The sequence below is a fragment of the Carcharodon carcharias genome, chromosome 6, assembly GCF_017639515.1.
Source record: "Carcharodon carcharias isolate sCarCar2 chromosome 6, sCarCar2.pri, whole genome shotgun sequence".
In the NCBI taxonomy this organism is placed as follows: Eukaryota; Metazoa; Chordata; class Chondrichthyes; order Lamniformes; family Lamnidae; genus Carcharodon; species Carcharodon carcharias.
Genome location: NC_054472.1, coordinates 25,892,739 through 25,909,880, shown reverse-complemented (window position 1 = coordinate 25,909,880; position 17,142 = coordinate 25,892,739). Strand labels below are relative to the sequence as shown.

General features: G+C 43.9%; 1 protein-coding gene across 6 annotated transcripts in view; it reads right to left on the bottom strand.

Moving 5' to 3' along the window:
* Window positions 1-17,142, bottom strand: part of LOC121279003 (coiled-coil domain-containing protein 102A-like) — a 638,600-nt gene that overhangs the window by 431,615 nt on the left and 189,843 nt on the right. For all 6 annotated transcript variants that reach the window (XM_041189720.1, XM_041189721.1, XM_041189725.1 and 3 more), the window contains one exon: window positions 8,427-8,543. In XM_041189720.1, the coding sequence (XP_041045654.1) occupies window positions 8,427-8,543 (117 nt within the window). The remainder of the gene's footprint in view (window positions 1-8,426; window positions 8,544-17,142) is intronic.

Below are 17,142 nucleotides of genomic sequence, written 5' to 3'. Positions count from 1 at the left end.
CGAAGGCAACGATGACGGTGATGAAACCCTTGCACTGGCCAGGCAAGGCAGGTGCCCTCGGGAGGCCCTCATAGCTGTTAGATTTGTGGAAGGTGATGACAACATGCAGTGAGAAGACATCATAAGATCCTCACATTGTAATTATGAACTTGAGTCTGGCTTATGGCAGCGTGCGTACCCTCTGTCATAATGCTCCTGTCATGGAGACACAGTGGAGGCCCTAATAGTCACTTGATTGCAGGAGGACGATGACAACATGCAGTGAGGACACTCCATAGATCTTCACATTGCTTCTGAGAATGTCTGACTCCTGTCTGGCTGAGGGCAGCTCGCTTGCGCTCTGTGATCAATCCTAATCCTGCTGCTGTCTTGGTACTCCCCGGACATCCACAATGGAGATGGAGGCAGCCTGCTAACTGCTATGCCCTGTCTATGATGACCCTGATGGGAGTCCTCTGGAGGGCCGAGACCTGGAAGTCCTCGGCCTGCTTTTGGGGACCTGCTGTGTGGCAGTGGCACCCTTCTCATGCTGTGGAGCTGGAGCTGCTGGGGTCACAAGAAGAGGGGATTTGGTTGGGCTGGACGCTTCCAGAGTCACCTGGGTTGATAACTCCGGGGTGTGCACCTGCTGATCCTCCTCGCTATAGGTGCCCAAGGGCCCCTGGCTGACTCCTAGGGGAGAAGGGATAGCTGGAGTGAGATTGAGCTGCCCTGCACTCCTATCGCGTACACACGGTTGGAAGCCAACTATGATATCAGCAATAGAGTTCAGCCCACGCAGCAGTGCAGGAGCAATGTCCTGGACCAAGGTCTCCACTCCAGCCGCCTCAGTGTTGACCTCAGTGCTGGTGCTATCACCTCAGCCTGAAGGCGGACAGACTCCACCATCGTGACTTGCAATCTGCGGAGTGCAGTGGACATCCTTTCCTGATGTTCCCGACCTTGCCTTTGCAGCTCCAGCAACTGTGACATGACAAAGTACCGAGGTTTGTCACCTGACTTGGACTTAGCAAATTCGTGCAGCAGTCCAACAAGTGCCAAACACCTGGGAAGTCTCTGCCTCCACCTGCTGTTGATCAGACAGTACAATTCACCAGTTTGAGATCCTGAGGCTACTCTAAAGATAGGTCCTACTAAGGTATGTGTGTCTCTGCGTTGGTGGAGGGTGTGGGTAAATTCTGTGAAAGGATTTCAAGAGGGATGCCTTCAGATTCCTCTTCAGAGGTTTCCTTGAGGCTTGACTGGAGGCCCTGGGTCATAGACTCTATTGGCTGTTTGGCAGATGTGCCTGCAAAAGCAAGGAGAAGTAATTAGCGCATGGCAGTGGCCTTTGAAATAGGACACATCACCCACAGTATGGTTGTCTGGTGGATGTTGCACTGCTGGATCCTCATTTGGTAAAGCACTGCTGACCTCACCATCAGCACAGGAATGGTCCAGATCCTCGCTGGCCAGCTGGATGGCTCTGTTTTCAAAGTCTGTGAGAACCTTGATTTCGGACCTGTCTCCACCGGTAAGCAACCTCTTCCTCTTGTCGTGTGCTAGTTCGTCCTACATAAATAGAGATGGAGAAAGTGTAAGCAGGATGTCTGCCAGTCCAGATGATAAGTGTGCCTGGCATGTGTGGGCAGTGAGTGGTCCCATGAATAGGATGAGGACAATGCATGTGTGTATGAGAGGGTGAATGGTGATGTCCCTGAACTGCAGTGAGTGAGGTTCCTGTGGATGTGTGATGGGCTTAAGAGTGATGAGAACAGTAACTTATCCTGGCGAAATGGAGGAGATCATTCATCCTCTTGCGGCACTGGGTGACTGTCCTCTTTTGCAGGGCGTTGGTGCTCACCACTGCTGCCACTGCCTCCCAAGCCAGATTAGTGATGTTGTTGCCCATCCTGCAGCCAGAGCGGGGGTAGAGGACGTCACAGTTAACATCCACTGCATCCAAAAGGCCCTCGAGGGACGCATCATTGAACTTGGGGGCTGCAGTCCTTTTGCCTTTGAGGGCCATGTCTTCTTTGCAGCAGTCCTGGGCTGGAAGCACTGGGAGGTGTGCGTGCGGCTGCACATTAAAATGGCGGCCAGCGCGATGAAGCAGTGAGGTGATGGCATGGCGGGCAAATGAGAGCCCATCAGCCATGGAAGCAGCGTGTTTCCTGAGAATGCATAATTAATGCAGCGGGTTTGGGTCGATACAGCGTGAAAAGCCGCCACTGTGGCCGACAAGCAAAACGTCATTTTACTCGCCCGCTGCTGCACTTTGTGCAAATTGGGACCATTCCGCCCCATATCTGAAACTCCTGCTCAATAAAAGTTTTAATTTATCGAAATCATTCTTCAGAAATCAAATACCACTACAAGATCATTGAATTAGTTTGAAAGTAGTCAAGATTACTGCAGTCTTAGTGTGAGGAACCCGGTTTTTGAAAAATTTGAAAGCTATTGAATTTTGACATTCTTCTTTCTGAGTTAATTTTAAAAGTTGGCAATATTAATTTGGGGCTGTGAATATGCCATTCTTCAAAAAACCACAGGTCAAGATAGTTGTCCAACAGGGAATACCTGGAGAGGGAAGAGATACTTTGTATACCTAAATTAACAAAAGAACTGCTGTTGCCAGGCTAAAGGCTCTTGCTGATTGGTTATAAACACCTGGCCTGAGAGAAGTATTCTTTGAACACCTTAGTCTTTAAAATTCTCAGAGTGAGTGTGGGGGTGCCTTATAAGCATGATGAAAGGAAAAGACTCTTTTTCCGTCTGCCCCACCTTTGTGTTAAACCTTCCTCAGAAACGTCTCATTAGGATAACTCAACTGTTTTTTTGAAAGTCTGCAAAGTTGTGATAAATAAGAGTCACCAAGGACAGTTCACCAAAAAAAATCCATCTGAAGGAACTTCCAGACATACTGTGACCAGAATTCTGTTTGATCAACAGCATTGAAATCTCTTCAAATGTTATGCTTTTAAAAGAAACTTTCCCATACTCCAGCCTCTGCAGGGGACTGTGTTTTGTTTTGTTTTGTATTTGTGTTTGTGTATGGGGGTTCGAATATCTGTTTTTTTAAAAAGGGGAAAATCGTTACATTTCTAAACCACAAATTGTTTGTTAACCAGTTTATTAGCTTGATTTTTAAAAAGTAGTTTGCTTTATAATAAATCATTTTTTTTTTTAAGTTTACTGAAAGAAGCCTGATTGGAATCTTTTTATGCTGGGAAGAACAGTATCAAAGGGGTGACAACTGGCAAGTTTTGTGGGTGAATTAAACATTCAAACTATTGTTACAACCTGTGGAGAAGCGAGGCTAGGATTAACTATGCAATCCTCTCATCCGCAACAGTGGTGAAACTACACAGTACGTATGGCATCCCATTAGTGCAGATATTATTCCAACAGCTGTTACATTTATGGCCCTAAGTATCTTTGAGCCTTTCTAGGATTATTAATATTTGTTTCTTGGGGCAGGATCTTCAGCTCGGCGTGTGGGTGCACGCCTGACATACACGTGTGTGAAATAGCACGCGATGATGTGGGCAAGTGGACATCATCGCACACTTGTGCGATATTTCGTTCAGCAAGCACGCATGGGAGTCAGCAGCGCGCCCGTCGACCATTAAGAGGGCTATTAAGCCCATTAATCAATTAATTAAACAGAATGTTTCACTGCCCACCAACCAGCGGGCAAATAGGCCACGCGACCTTTGCAGTTTTTGCGAAACCTCATCCACGGGCGGGATGAGGTTTCAAACAGTGACTAAAAAAAGCAATAAAAATTTTTGAAAGTCATTTTTCACATGCCCCTGTTCATGTGACAGAGTCACGTTTGGGGACATGTTTTCCTTATTTTTAAAATCTTTATTTTTAATGTTAAAAATCTTCAGCTCCCTGAGGCAGCTCTCTGTGCCTTCAGGGAGCTTTCACTGAGCGCATCCCCGTGCATGCACACACTTCAGCACTCGTGCTTCTCCCACCCCCAGCCCAACAGCCCTGAGGTTATCAGCCTGCGTTTCATTAATTGGCCAACTAGCATGACATCGCAATCGGGGCCTGACTGCGGGTGGCGGACTGTTGCGCGACCACTCCAGGGCCTGCTTGCCGCGCCTGCACGACGAGGAGAAAATCCTCCCCTTTGTCTCTCATCATTTATTTTTGACACTGAACTCAAGATGTCACCTCAATTATAAGAATCTGTAACCTGATTGTGTTTGATTATTCAGTTACCATTCTTTCTAACTTTCTTAACCCTCCAAATGGTATTAAGCAAACCTAGCTTGCAAATCTATAGAGGACCACAACAGCTAGGACACTTTATTGGTGCATTGTTGAATTTTGGATAAGAGAGCTGTGAGTTTAAATGTAATCTTGGCTGTACTTAAGACTAGGCTGCATTTACTTAGAAAGTTTTGATAATTTTGACCAGATCACTAGATGGGGCACTATGTGAAAGTGAAGGATTTTACACTAGGCAAGTTTCACTATGCTGAAGGGGATTTGCTGTTGGTTCATCATGGAGTATAAAAGCCATTCAGACCATCATGCTTCTGCTGGCTCTTTGAAAAAACTATCCACTTCTACGCCCTTTCCTTGTACCTTTTTTTACCTTTGTAAGTATATAAACTTTCCCTTTGAAAGTTACTGTTGAACCTGCTTCCATCACTGTTTCAGGCAGTGCATTCCAAATCATAACATCACTAAGTAAAAAAAATTCTCCTCATAATTGTAGTATAAAGGGTTAACAGAGCGGTAAGCTAATGTATGATATAGATGATGATATATCACTGACATCAGTCAGTCATGTGTTAGACTCGAGAGAGAGGGAGAGAAAGAGGTTGGAATACCATGCTCAGGAGCAACATACCTACTGTGTAACCTGTTTGGATGTAATACCAATAAACAGGTATTAAGCAAGTTCCAGAGCATGACTACAGCTTATTACCACACCTAGAGTCCTTAAATAAGAAGGACCATCTCAGAATATGGTGGCAGCAGTGGAGACACCAATGTAAAAAAATACATTGGTGTTATCAGCAGAAACACAGAGTGAAGAAAAACTTGATAGCAGCTCGTACTACTCGTAGCAAGGAGGAGGCAACTGGAGAGAGGTAACAATAACCGTACCTGGTGAGCAGTCCCTGACCTCACTCCACCTGTTTGACTGTCTCCAGACAGGCCAGAAGTGGAAATGCTATTTCCTTCAAGATGGAGCAGCATCTCAGGGCCCTCGAGTAGAAGGAAGTTCCTTTCTTTATGCTGTAGGTCCAGTAGCAGACTTTAGCTAACAAAAGGTTGAAGATTGTTCCATGAACGGCATAATCTGGTTTTTCCAGGATTCTAGAAGTATGCCAACTTTGCCACTGAAGAAGGATGTGCGTTGATTGTGAACAACTATGAATGAACGATCCATCGCCCCTTGTATCAAAGAGGAGCAACAATCCTGCCTTTAATTGGAAGGTCTGGACCTTGTAATTTGATGTCTGATGGACGATTCTCCTGAGGCAGGGAATGGAGGAGTCCATCGAGGACTTTGTGACCTTTCACAAAGCCTTTGATGCCTATTTTAGCCCAAAGCAAAACTTAGTAATAGAATGAGCAAGTTTTAACCAAAGATTGTAACAGCCTGGGGAATCGATTGAATTATTTTTCACTGATCTATATTGCCTACCTAGTTCTTATGGATACGGGGCACTGAAGGACAAGCTAATCCGTGATCTCATAGCCATGGGCATCAGAAATGAAAATCTCTGTCTTTCTGCAAACCAAAGTTGACCTTACTTTAGATCAATTGGTCCAGTATGCAAGTCAGGTAAAGCTTAGAGAATTTAACTGGGCTATGATTTGGCTCGATTCCCAGGCTTCACATGAATCTGTTGACTGGATAGGCCCACGGGCAGTGGCCCCACCCATATGAAAGCCCGCCAAACCAGGCGAAATGGCAGGAAACTCCACTGCGGCCGCTATTTTGAGATGCTTGCGTTGTGACACAAAGAACCAACACAGACACCAGGACTGTCCTCCAAAGAGTGTGGAATACTTCCAGTGTGGAAAAGCTGGACATTTCAAGCATTTCTGCAAATCCAACAACCTCAATTGAGGTAAAAGACAAGAAAATATTGATGAAACACACTCCATCTAAGGAATTGTAAATCAAGACAAAAACAAAATTACAGAGTTCCCCAAGGGAAGTTAATGGTCTTAGTCCAGACTATTGGTCAGTTGCAGTGCAAGTTAAAGGCGTTTAACCATCTTTATGATTAATACTGGAGCTGGCAATAACATACTAGCTGATGATCTCGACTGGCTTCATCCAATATCCCTTCATCCATCAAACATCAAATTACAAGGTCCAGGCAGCGCAGACCTTGGGTATCGTACCCCCTGGCTGTGATGTCTTCCCCTGGCTGGGGTGTCTAGAGCCAGGGGACACAGTTTCAGAATAAAAGGCAGGTTATTAAGGGCTTATTAAAGAATGGCAGAGAATGACTAAAAGGCTAATCAGAAGAAAGAAATTAAAGTATGAGAGGAAGCTAGTTAGAAATGTAAAAATGGATAGCAAGAATTTCTACAGGTATTTAAAAAGGAAAAGAGTAAGCAAAGTGAGTGTTGGTCCTCTATGAAGACCTCTTGACCTGAATTGGTTCATTCCAGGAGAAAATTATGAGTTGCAGCACTGAGTGATTTGTTGGAGAATGAGGTCTTAGATGTCAGTCTGTCTTTCCAATTGATAGACGCATCACATGAAGTTTCAGATGCCTTTTTTTGAGGAGTCGGCTGTGTTTCTAGTGGCTGAGCAGCAGTCAGATCCTTGTTCCGCTGAACTTACCATTGCATTACCTAATCTATCTCTCAGCAATGGGGTAAACTAACAGAGGATCACACAGCTAAAGGGCTGGTACCTTCCCAAGGTGAAAGTCAAGTGAGACCCATAACTCAGCCCCAGCTGAAAATTTTCTTCCCTCTCGAGCTGGATGTCAGCGCAGAAGCTGCGGCAGAACCTTTTGCACTTCTAAAGTCATGGAATCCCATACAGCAATCTTGCCTCCAAGTTATTCATTTACAGAAAATTTGTCTTCATTTTGCAATTGAAATTCATCCCATTGCAGAAGATGGCACTGTCTTGTCTCCATATCTTCAGCAATCCTTCCCAATGCCCAGAGTGGAGCAGCCTCACACAAAGATAAGTGTGGTTCTCTTACCACTGCCTACATAAAGTAGACAGTCCTTCCAAAATGTCATCAGGAAATCATCTCTTCTTTTCTTGAAAGGCTTAAAGGAACTTGTCATCTTTTCCTTTGTTGTCCAGATTCATTGGAATCACAGCTCTTCAAACCTTTACAGTCTTCGATGTAGAAGAGAATGATACAGCTGTGACAGTCTTCCCAGGAGTTGAAGATCAATCATCTTCTGAAAGACTTTCCCTATGTGCTTCATTGGAGCAAAAAGTTCCTCAGAGAGTACTGATTTCTTCTCTTCTATTCCCAGACAGTCCAAAGGTTGATGCCCTTCAGTCTTCTCTCTTGGATCAGTCTTCCGTTGAAAAGTCCTTGTTGTCCTTGCAGTTCAGTAAGCCTGAGACTTCCACTCTGCTTACCAGCAATGCTGCTAAATTTCTGCCCCATTCTTCTGATGATTATGTCCTCCAAGACAAAGAAGAAACCCTACACATTTCCAAGACATCTTTCGTAAGGGCCGTGAATAGTGTGGGAGACTGAATCCCTCACAACTGTGACTTGGTGAGGGTAAAGAGTAAGAGTTGGAGTTGGGTAGAAGCTGTAGTTGTAAAAAGGGAGTTACAGAAATGCAATGTTTCATACTGTTGTTGAAAACTGGATAGTCAGGGGGAGGTGTAGTAGAAAGGGTTAGTGAAAAGAATATGCTAACATAAGATTTAGATGATGATGTATCACCGGCATTAGTCAGGCACGTGTTAGACTCGAGGGAGAAAGGTTGGAACATCATGCTCAGGAGCAGCATATCTACTCTGAAACCTGTGTAGATGCAGTACAATAAATGAGTGTTAAGCAAGTACCAGAGCATGACTACAGTCTGTCTAGTAACCTAATACCATGCCTAGAGTCTTCAGATAAGAAGGACAATGGTGGAAGACTATTCATTTAGTAGCCTTTTGCCTTTTTTGTTGCAGGAAGGAAGCAGGGAACATGTAAGCAATGGGGTAAGCTGTGGTCAAACAGGCTGAGGATCTAGAATGTGCAAAACTGACCCACTACAGTACCACCACTGCTGGGAGCTTTTGATTTCAGAATGACTAATTTACATATGGGGAGATAGGAATTTATATTTGGAAAAGCTAACACACATGTGGCAGTAGTAAGTAAGGCTTTGTAAACAGATATTGTGCACTGACGTAAAAATGGTGGTCTGTAACCAGACACTTTTTTAATTGCTCGAGTATTAAGACAAATCTGTAGCATTACCTCAGTACGTAGATCAGCCAATTTCCTATCCATGTTTGACCTAGCTCCAACTTCATCTTCCAGATCTTCTGAGATCCTTCCAAGCTCATTCTGATGAACATCACGCAGGAGGGTCAACTACGTAACAGAAATAATAACATATTCTTGAATACAGTCACCTCAATTAATTATGTTTTGTAGGAGAATGTTCTGAACATTTATCATACAATTCCCCAAAGCAATCACAGATGGCTTCCTGCAAACACATTGATTTGTTCCTACCCAATTATGTAAAACATTCAACTTTCCTACTTTTGCAAAGTACAGCTTTTCAATTGTTATTTAAATCAGGGATTTATTTTACAATTGGCATTGGGTAAAAATGCAATAATGCTGCAAGATGTATATGGACACCAGATAACGATGCGAAAAAAAAACTAGGTAAGAAAGGAATGTAAATTTTCCACAACAGCCCCACAGCGTAATGCATTCATGATTACAGCACAGTTTGGGAAAGCAAAATTCAATTTGCAGTCCTGATTAACGTGAACACTCAGATTTCCTCTAACCAGCAAGATGCAGATGTTGATTGGATTCGGATTAACTGTCAGGCTTGACACTGACCAGAGATGAGGCACCCAGCCAATGGATGATGAGACAATTAACAGACATTCCAACCCTAGATCATATGCTGGGGCTTGACAGTGCCTGCCAACAGAACACACCAATGATTTTCAACTGTTTTGACAAGGGAGTTTTAATGAATTAATTTTTTTTTAAGAAAACTCATCCATTGAACTATTTGCTGTTCCTTACCTAATCTATCAGCTGAAAATCACAATATGAAAAAATTGAGAAACTAAGAATGCGTTTAATTAACCAAGGCAGGGATTTTATGGCTCTGTTGCGGGCAGGACCCACCGTGGGCGAGGCAGCACCCCAGCCAGAAGTCCACTGACTTGCAACAGGACCGGATGATCCTGGAAGCCGGCAGGTATGGAAAATCCTACCCCAAGTTATTTTTGCTGCCCACCTGGAAATTTAAATGATTAAACCTGTCAAGGACATTATGAAACTCCTGGAAAGTACGAGAAAATATAACAATGTGATAGGAAATTGAGAAGGCACATGACCCAGAGCCAGGGTCCTCTAGAGATGGACAGAGATGTGTCAAGACCTAGGATGGAGTCAGCTCCATAACTATACCCTCTACTATATATATGTATCTAGTTATGAGCAATTAATAAAGAACTTGCTGTTAATATACTCAAGGCTACAAAGCTTACTTCATGGTGTCTGAAGCAGGATTCTTCAGGGGCAAGTGAGGATTTTATTTTCATTTACACAGTGAGTTTTTATGACCTGGCATACACCGCCTGAAAGGACATTAAGATTCTATAATCATTGTTTATTGAAGAGACCATCTAACGAGGAGAATGGAGTGCTTAAGAAATGAAAATAATGGAAAGAAAGATTATCTTAAATTGGAGGATTAATTATCTAGCCCCCTCTTTGGGTCGTGAAGTCTCCAGCTCCAACGGCCTCCTAGTTGGCCGCAGGGTGGCAGTCTCCATGAAGCTGGGGGTGACTCCAGGAAAATCGCCCTTCATTAGGCCTTCAGTTATTTAAATTGACTGCCTGCTGTGTCCGGTCCTGCTGCTGGGAAATTTCCTAGGCGGGGCACGATGTTGCATGACTCGCTACTATCTCCCTGACACCACCAGCCCCACCTGCCACCTCCCTGCCCACCAGCCCAGAGCCAGGAAAATCCTAACCATTATCTCCTGATGTGGCCCGGTGTCATATTTTGTTTTACAACGCCCCTGGGCAGCACCTTTATTATGTTAAAGGCACTGTACAAATATAAGTTGTTGCTGTTACTTTCAGAGAAAAATTATAAACATTATTAATATCTGAGATGGAGCTCACAAGAAGGAATAAAGCAAACTGCCCTAAGCTCAGATAGTTGCCCATGTTTTAGAGACTGCAAGATAAATTATATTGTGCATTTACCTCAGCCATAAGTGGAACATGACATGGCACTAACAATCCTGCCAGACTGGTCCCCAATCATTCCAAAAAGGCCTACTAACACCATCCCTGGTCTAACACCATCCCTGGTCTATGTACAGAAGGTCAGTTGAGTATATAAAGGCAGCTAACCACATCCCAGCTAACTATATCTAGCCACATGTAGACTTTAACACAAGGATGTAATATGATTTTGCAGCTACTGAACATCAGTGTAAACAATACTAAAATGAATTTAATTTATCAGTGTAAACAATAATAAAAAGAACTTCAGTGCCCCAGAACCTCAATAGTTCCTGCTATTTCAAAGTAAATGGCTGTAAAGGTTGAGGTAAATCCTGACTCTAGTGGATAATGCGTCCTTCACATTTTCTAAAGACAACCAGCATAAATCTTTATTTATTGCGATCTAGCCCGAGGGAAGTTCTAACTCTGATTTCTAGCTCTGGGTTTCACTTCTGTCAGCCTTGTTTTCAGTCTGCGCTACTGTTGTACTTTTGAGTTAGATGTTGCTGTCAGATTGACAGGACAACCACAGACTGGGGATGTGAGCCATAAGAAGCCACACAACGTGTATCGGCTCAGGCGATGGAAATTAATTAGAAAAACGCCTTAAGATGCATTCCCACACTAAAGTTTGAAATGGGTCATCTTTTTGGGCTCTTCAACAGCTAATTTCAAGAGGTCTGCCACCTCCAGTGAAGCAGCAGCAAAGTTAATTGGCAGCTCTACTGTGTAGAGGAGGAGTCCAGGCGATCGCACTGCAACCCTTGCCCAGAGACAGGACAAAGGAAACAAGCAAACACATGTTTTAGATCAGCTCGCACAAATGTTGTCGAGTGAGGCAGTGAGCAGACAAGCTTTCCTTAACAAGCAAACTGCCCTAAGCTCAGATAGTTGCCCATGTTTTAGAGCCAAGTACAACGTGCCAAAAAAAGTGAATGTTTCTAGCCTCCTAACAGGGCCCAGATGGCAGATTTTGATTTTTATTTTGGTATAAGGAAGGATGTTGGGATGAAAATTACTTGGTTGTTCATTCAATAACTGCAAGATAAATTACATTGTGCATTTACTTTTAGTTTTTTTTTAACTCATTTAAGTTTAAATCAGTCCACAATTTGGAATATTGTAGAAGCACCTGTTACATTAAGTGGAGAATTATAGTATTCAGTCCATTTTGTAAGGAGGTCTCAGAGTTACAGCCTCCCTCCCAGTTATACTATCTAGATAACAGTTATGAAAGTAAGCTATTTGCCAAAAGTAACACAAGGCCTGCATACAGGAAAGACCAGTGTCGCTCTACCTGAGACAATATCTAGGGGAAACTCAAAAATCATGACAGGTGTATCATCCCATTGCTTTGTCTTTCTTATGAAAATATATCACTTCACATTTCTCTGCATTAAGTTTTATTCACACCTGTCTGCCTATTCCACTATCCACTCCATGTCACCCTAAAGACTGCAGAATCCTCTTTGCTGTTTGCACATCTCCCACTTTCAGCAAATTTCATGACGTGCTCCTTATGCCCATGTCTAAATCATTTATACATGCCAAGGACAAAGATGAACATAGCACTGATCCTGTGGTTCACCCCTTCCAAACTTTCTCCTATCTGAGCAACCCCCATTCATCTTAACAGTCTGTTCTCTCTCTCTTATCCAACAAGCTATCCATGCTGCTTTATTAATTCTTGGCTGCAAAATACAATCCCTTTTTGGCACTATGAGTGTCATTTTGCCTCCAAGATGGCATTCGCAGTGCACGTGCACACTTCTGGTGCGAGCCACACTTGACAGGTTTTGGTGAGAGCATCAGCACACGCATGGGAATCGTCTGTAAATAGTATGCAAAGTAGGTAAATCTTGGAGTCAACCAGTGATTTGATGCAAGCGCTGTCATTTTAAAACTCAACACTCCAGCTAATATCTTTTATGCACGTACAGCTGAATATGTGTTACCCACCATTTATTTAACGGGATTACCAACTACTTTCAGGTTAGTTGCTGATTGATTTCTACTGGCTTGTGCTGTGACTTTAGAAGTGTTCACAGAGTTGCAGAATTGTTACAGTGCAGAAGGAGGCCATTTGGCCCATCGTGTCTGCACTGGTTCTCCAAATGAGCATTAAGACTCAGTGCCATTCTCCTGCCTTTTCCCCGTACTCTTGCACATTGTTCCTCTTCAAATAATCATCCAACGCCCTCTTGAATGTCTCAATTGAACCTGCCTCCACCACACTTCCAGGCAGTTCACTCACTGTGAAAAAGTTTTTCTCACATCACATTTGCTTCTTTTGCAAATCAGTTTAAATATGTGCCGTCTCGTTCTCAATTGTTTTACGAGCGGAAACAAGTTTTTCCCTATTTACTCTATCCAGCTGCCTCATGATTTTGAATACCTCTATCAAATCTCCTCTTAGCCTTCTCCTCTCCAAGAAAAACAGTCCCAACCTCTCCAATCTATCTTCATAACTGAAGTTTCTCATCCCTGGAACCATTCTCGTAAACCTCACCTGCATTCTCTTCAATGTGTTCGCATCCTTCCTATGGTGTGGCACCCAGAACTGTACACAATATTCCAGGTGAGATCTAACTAGTGTTTTATATAAGCTCAGCTTAATGTCCTTGCTCTTGTCCTCTATGCCCCTATCAATAAAGCTCAGGATACTGTATAGTTTATTAACTGCTCCCTCCAACTGTCCTGCCACCTTCAATGATCTATGCACATATACACCCAGGTCCCTCTGCTCCTGCACCCACTTCAGAATTTCACTCCTTATTTTATATTGTCTCTCCATGTTCTTCCTACCAAAACACATCACCTCACACTCTTCCGCATTGAACTTCATCTGCCACCTATCTGCTCACTACACCAACTTGTCTATATCCTTTTGGAGTTCAACACTGTCCTCACAGTTTACAATGCTTCCAAGTTTTGTATCATCTGCAATCTTTGAAATTGTGCCCTGCACACTGAGATCTAGATCATTAATATATATCAGGAAAAGCAAGGGTCTCAATACCAGCACCTGGGGAACTCCACTGCAAACCTTCCTCCAGCCTGGAAAATATCCATTAATCATTATTCGCTGTTTCCCATTGCTCAGCCAATTTTGCATCCATGTCGTTAATGTTCCTTTTATTCCATGAGCTACAACTTTTCTCACAAGTCTGTTGTGTGGCACTGTATCAAATGCCTTTTGAAAATCCATGTACACCACAACAATGGCATTACCCTCATCTAACCTCGCTGTTACCTCTTCAAAATGCTCCAGCAAGTTAGTTAAACATGATTTCCCCTTTAGAAATCCATGCTGGCTCTTCCTAGGGGACAATTAATTCTATCCCAAATAATTGTTTCTAGAAGCTTCCCCACCACTGAAGTTATAACTGACTGGTCTGTAATTGTTGGGCTTATCCTAACAACCTTTTTTGAACAAGGGCGTAATGTTTGCAATTCTCCAGTCCTTTGGTTCCTGAATCTAGAGACGACTGAAAAATTACGGCCTGCAATTTTCACTCTTACTTCCTTCAATATCTTTGGATGCACCTCATCTGGTACCAGTGCTTTGTCAACTTTAAGCACCAACAGTTTATCCAACACTTCCTTCTTATGAGTTTTGAACCCTTCTAGTGACAGGGTTTCCTCCTCTGTCACTGTGGCCTTGATAACATCTGCTTCCTTGGTAAAGACAGATGTAAAATATTCAATTAACACTCAGCCATGCCCCCTGCTTCCACGTGAAAATCCCCTTTTTGGTCGCTAATTGGCCCTACTCCTCCTTTTACCACCCTCTTACTATTTATGTACCAATAGAGGACTTTGGGATTCCCCTTTATGTTGGCTGCCAGACTTTTCCCATAATCCCTCTTTGCTTCTCTTACTTGCTTTTTCCCCTCCCCTCTGAACCTTTGCTATTTTCTACCTGACATCTGTCATAAGCACACTTTCTTCTGGTTTCTGAAGTTGTTTAAAGTTGCAATAGCCTACAGTGGGTGGTGTGGTATATGCTGAAGGACTTGCTCCCGACTTCATGAATTCTACACAAACCACTTGCTCCCAGATATGTTCCACTTGCACTATAGCATGACAGGGAGAATGAGCAGTGAGAATACAAAACAAAACAAGCTGTTGGAAGAGGAAGAGAAGATGAGGAGGAGAAGGACATTCAGCAGGAGGCCATAGCTGTCCAGACTGCTCAGAGAGCAATTCTCCTACTTGAGTCTCAGCAAGGAGCAGCATGTGAGATGCCTCTGCTTCATTAAGGATGGCCTCACCAAAATCTTCCACCTTTTGCAGCTGCAACTGCAGCCTCAGAGCAGAGTGAGGACCACATTGGTAGTGATCATGAAGGTGGCTGTGGCCATGAACTTTTATAATTAGGGCTTTATTCCATGCTGGAATAGGTAATATTTGCAACATCTCCCAGTATGCTGTCCACTCTTGCCTAAAGAAGGCCACTGAGGCTCAATATTCCAAGAGAGCTGAATACATTTCATTATCTCATGCCAGAGAAGCAGGCAGAGTGAGCACACAGGCTTTCTGAGGATTGAAGGCTTTTCCATGGTGCAGAGTGCCAATGATGGGCACGCACATCACTTTGCAGGTGCCGCCTGTCAACTCTGAGATGTACCACAACCAATAGGGGTTCCACTCCCTCAAAATCCAGCTGATGTGCAACCATATACAGTGCATCACGCAGGCCATTGCCCAGTAGTTTGGCAGCAGTCATGATATCTTCACTCAGCGGCAGTCCACTATGCCAGCTGCATTTGAGCTACAACAACAAACCAAAGGGCATTCCTTTGACAGCAGGGCTTATGACTCCAGTGGTAACCCTGCATGTATGAGGAGCATGCGCATAACGAAAGTCATGCTGGCACATGAAATGTGATCTAGAAGACCACACCTCCGCTGCCGGGACCACTCTGGAGGAATGCACAGTATTAGCAGAGCATGTGTCAATATTAATGGTCTGCTATATGCTGCACAACCTCACCTTCATAAGGGCACAACCCCTGCCACCAGTTGAGCAACAGGAGGAGAAGGACTGGCAAGAGGAGGAAGAGATGGAGGAAGAAAAAGGGAAGAGGCAACAAACATGGAAGCTCTATAGATGGAGGATCATCATCATCTCAGAAGGCTAGCATCATCTTCCCAGGGAAAGGCGAGGTAACTAGTTCTCTTCCACGTCAGCTCATAAAAGCAGGTCAAAAAAGTTATTACAACATTGCTAACTACAAATGTATTTATTTTAATCTATTCAATAGACTATCTAAGGTTGTTAAATTGTCAACTATCAAGGGAGTTTAATCCTAAATTAATCTCACCAATTTATATCAATCCCAAAAACTGATTTCAATCACAAATTTATAATCATCAAACAGCTAATCTTAAATTAGTGCAGAATAACTGAATCGCCTTTAAAGTCTCTTATCTATTTTATCAATTGTTACGGACAGGGCCGGAAAGAATTGAAACTAGAGAACTAGGGAGTAGGTTGGCATGGAAGATAGGAGAGGCCATGGCGGGGGTCAATGGAGGGACATAAATTGACATGGGGGGGTCATGGGAGTGCGTGTGGTGGGGGTGTGGTGAGGGGGTGTGAGCAGTGAGGTCTAGAGGGCTGCTTTCTGTTTTATTGCTTTTCTTACAACTGGGACAAAGTCTCACAGCACCTAGGCGGGCATTTTAGTCAGCCTGTCTCCACACTCGGCAGATCTTGTGTCTGCCTCGGAACTCTTTCTAGGTTGGCAGGTCCAGCTCCAGCACACACGCACACACCACCCGCCACCAACAACCAACCCCCACCGCCACCGCCTCCACCCCCTGCCACCCAGTACGATAATCCTGCCTTTGCTGGCACTTAATCCTGAGGCAGACGGGCCGAGCTGGGAAATTTTCTGACTCCCGCTACCCACCTCGAGGACGAAAATTCAGCCCATTAAATTCCATTAAATGCCATTAACACATTTTCTGATTGCTTTCTCGCAATGTGGAGCCTAACCTGGCAGGAGTGCAAAATGGGCATGGGCACCTTGTGGACTTTCATCCACTAAAATTAATGGACAGAAGAACAGTTTTCCATTTATTCCCAGGGATGGTGGGGGTGGGAACGGACGACACATCACAGATAAGGCCTGGATTTGTTGCCTGTCCCAAACTGCCCTTGAGAAGGTGGCGGTGAGACCCCAACTTGAATACAGCTGAGTGTGGCTTGCTCGGCCATCTCAGAGGGCAGTTAAGAGTCAACCACGTTGCCATGTGTCTGGAGTCACCCGTAGGCCAGACCAGGCAAGGATGGCAGATTGCCTTCCCTAATGCCCATTGATGAACCGGATGGGTTCTTACAACAATCCAATGGTTTTACAGTTACGGATGGTAGCATTTTATGGCAGATTTTATTTAACTGAATATAAATTCCCCAGCTGCCATGGTGGGATTTGAACTCAACCTGTTGAATCAGTAATCCATTAGCTCAGTAATATACATATATAGGAATTAGGAGCAGGACTAGGCCCCTCAAGCCTGATCCACCATTCAGGTAGATCATGGCTGATCTGACTGTGGCCACAACTCCACTTTCCTTCCTACCCCTGTAACCTTTGGACATAAGGGAAACATAACCATTGTGTCACCTTTCCCCAATGGGATGGACGGGTGTAATTTTCTGATATGCATTCTAAACTAGGATCAAACAACT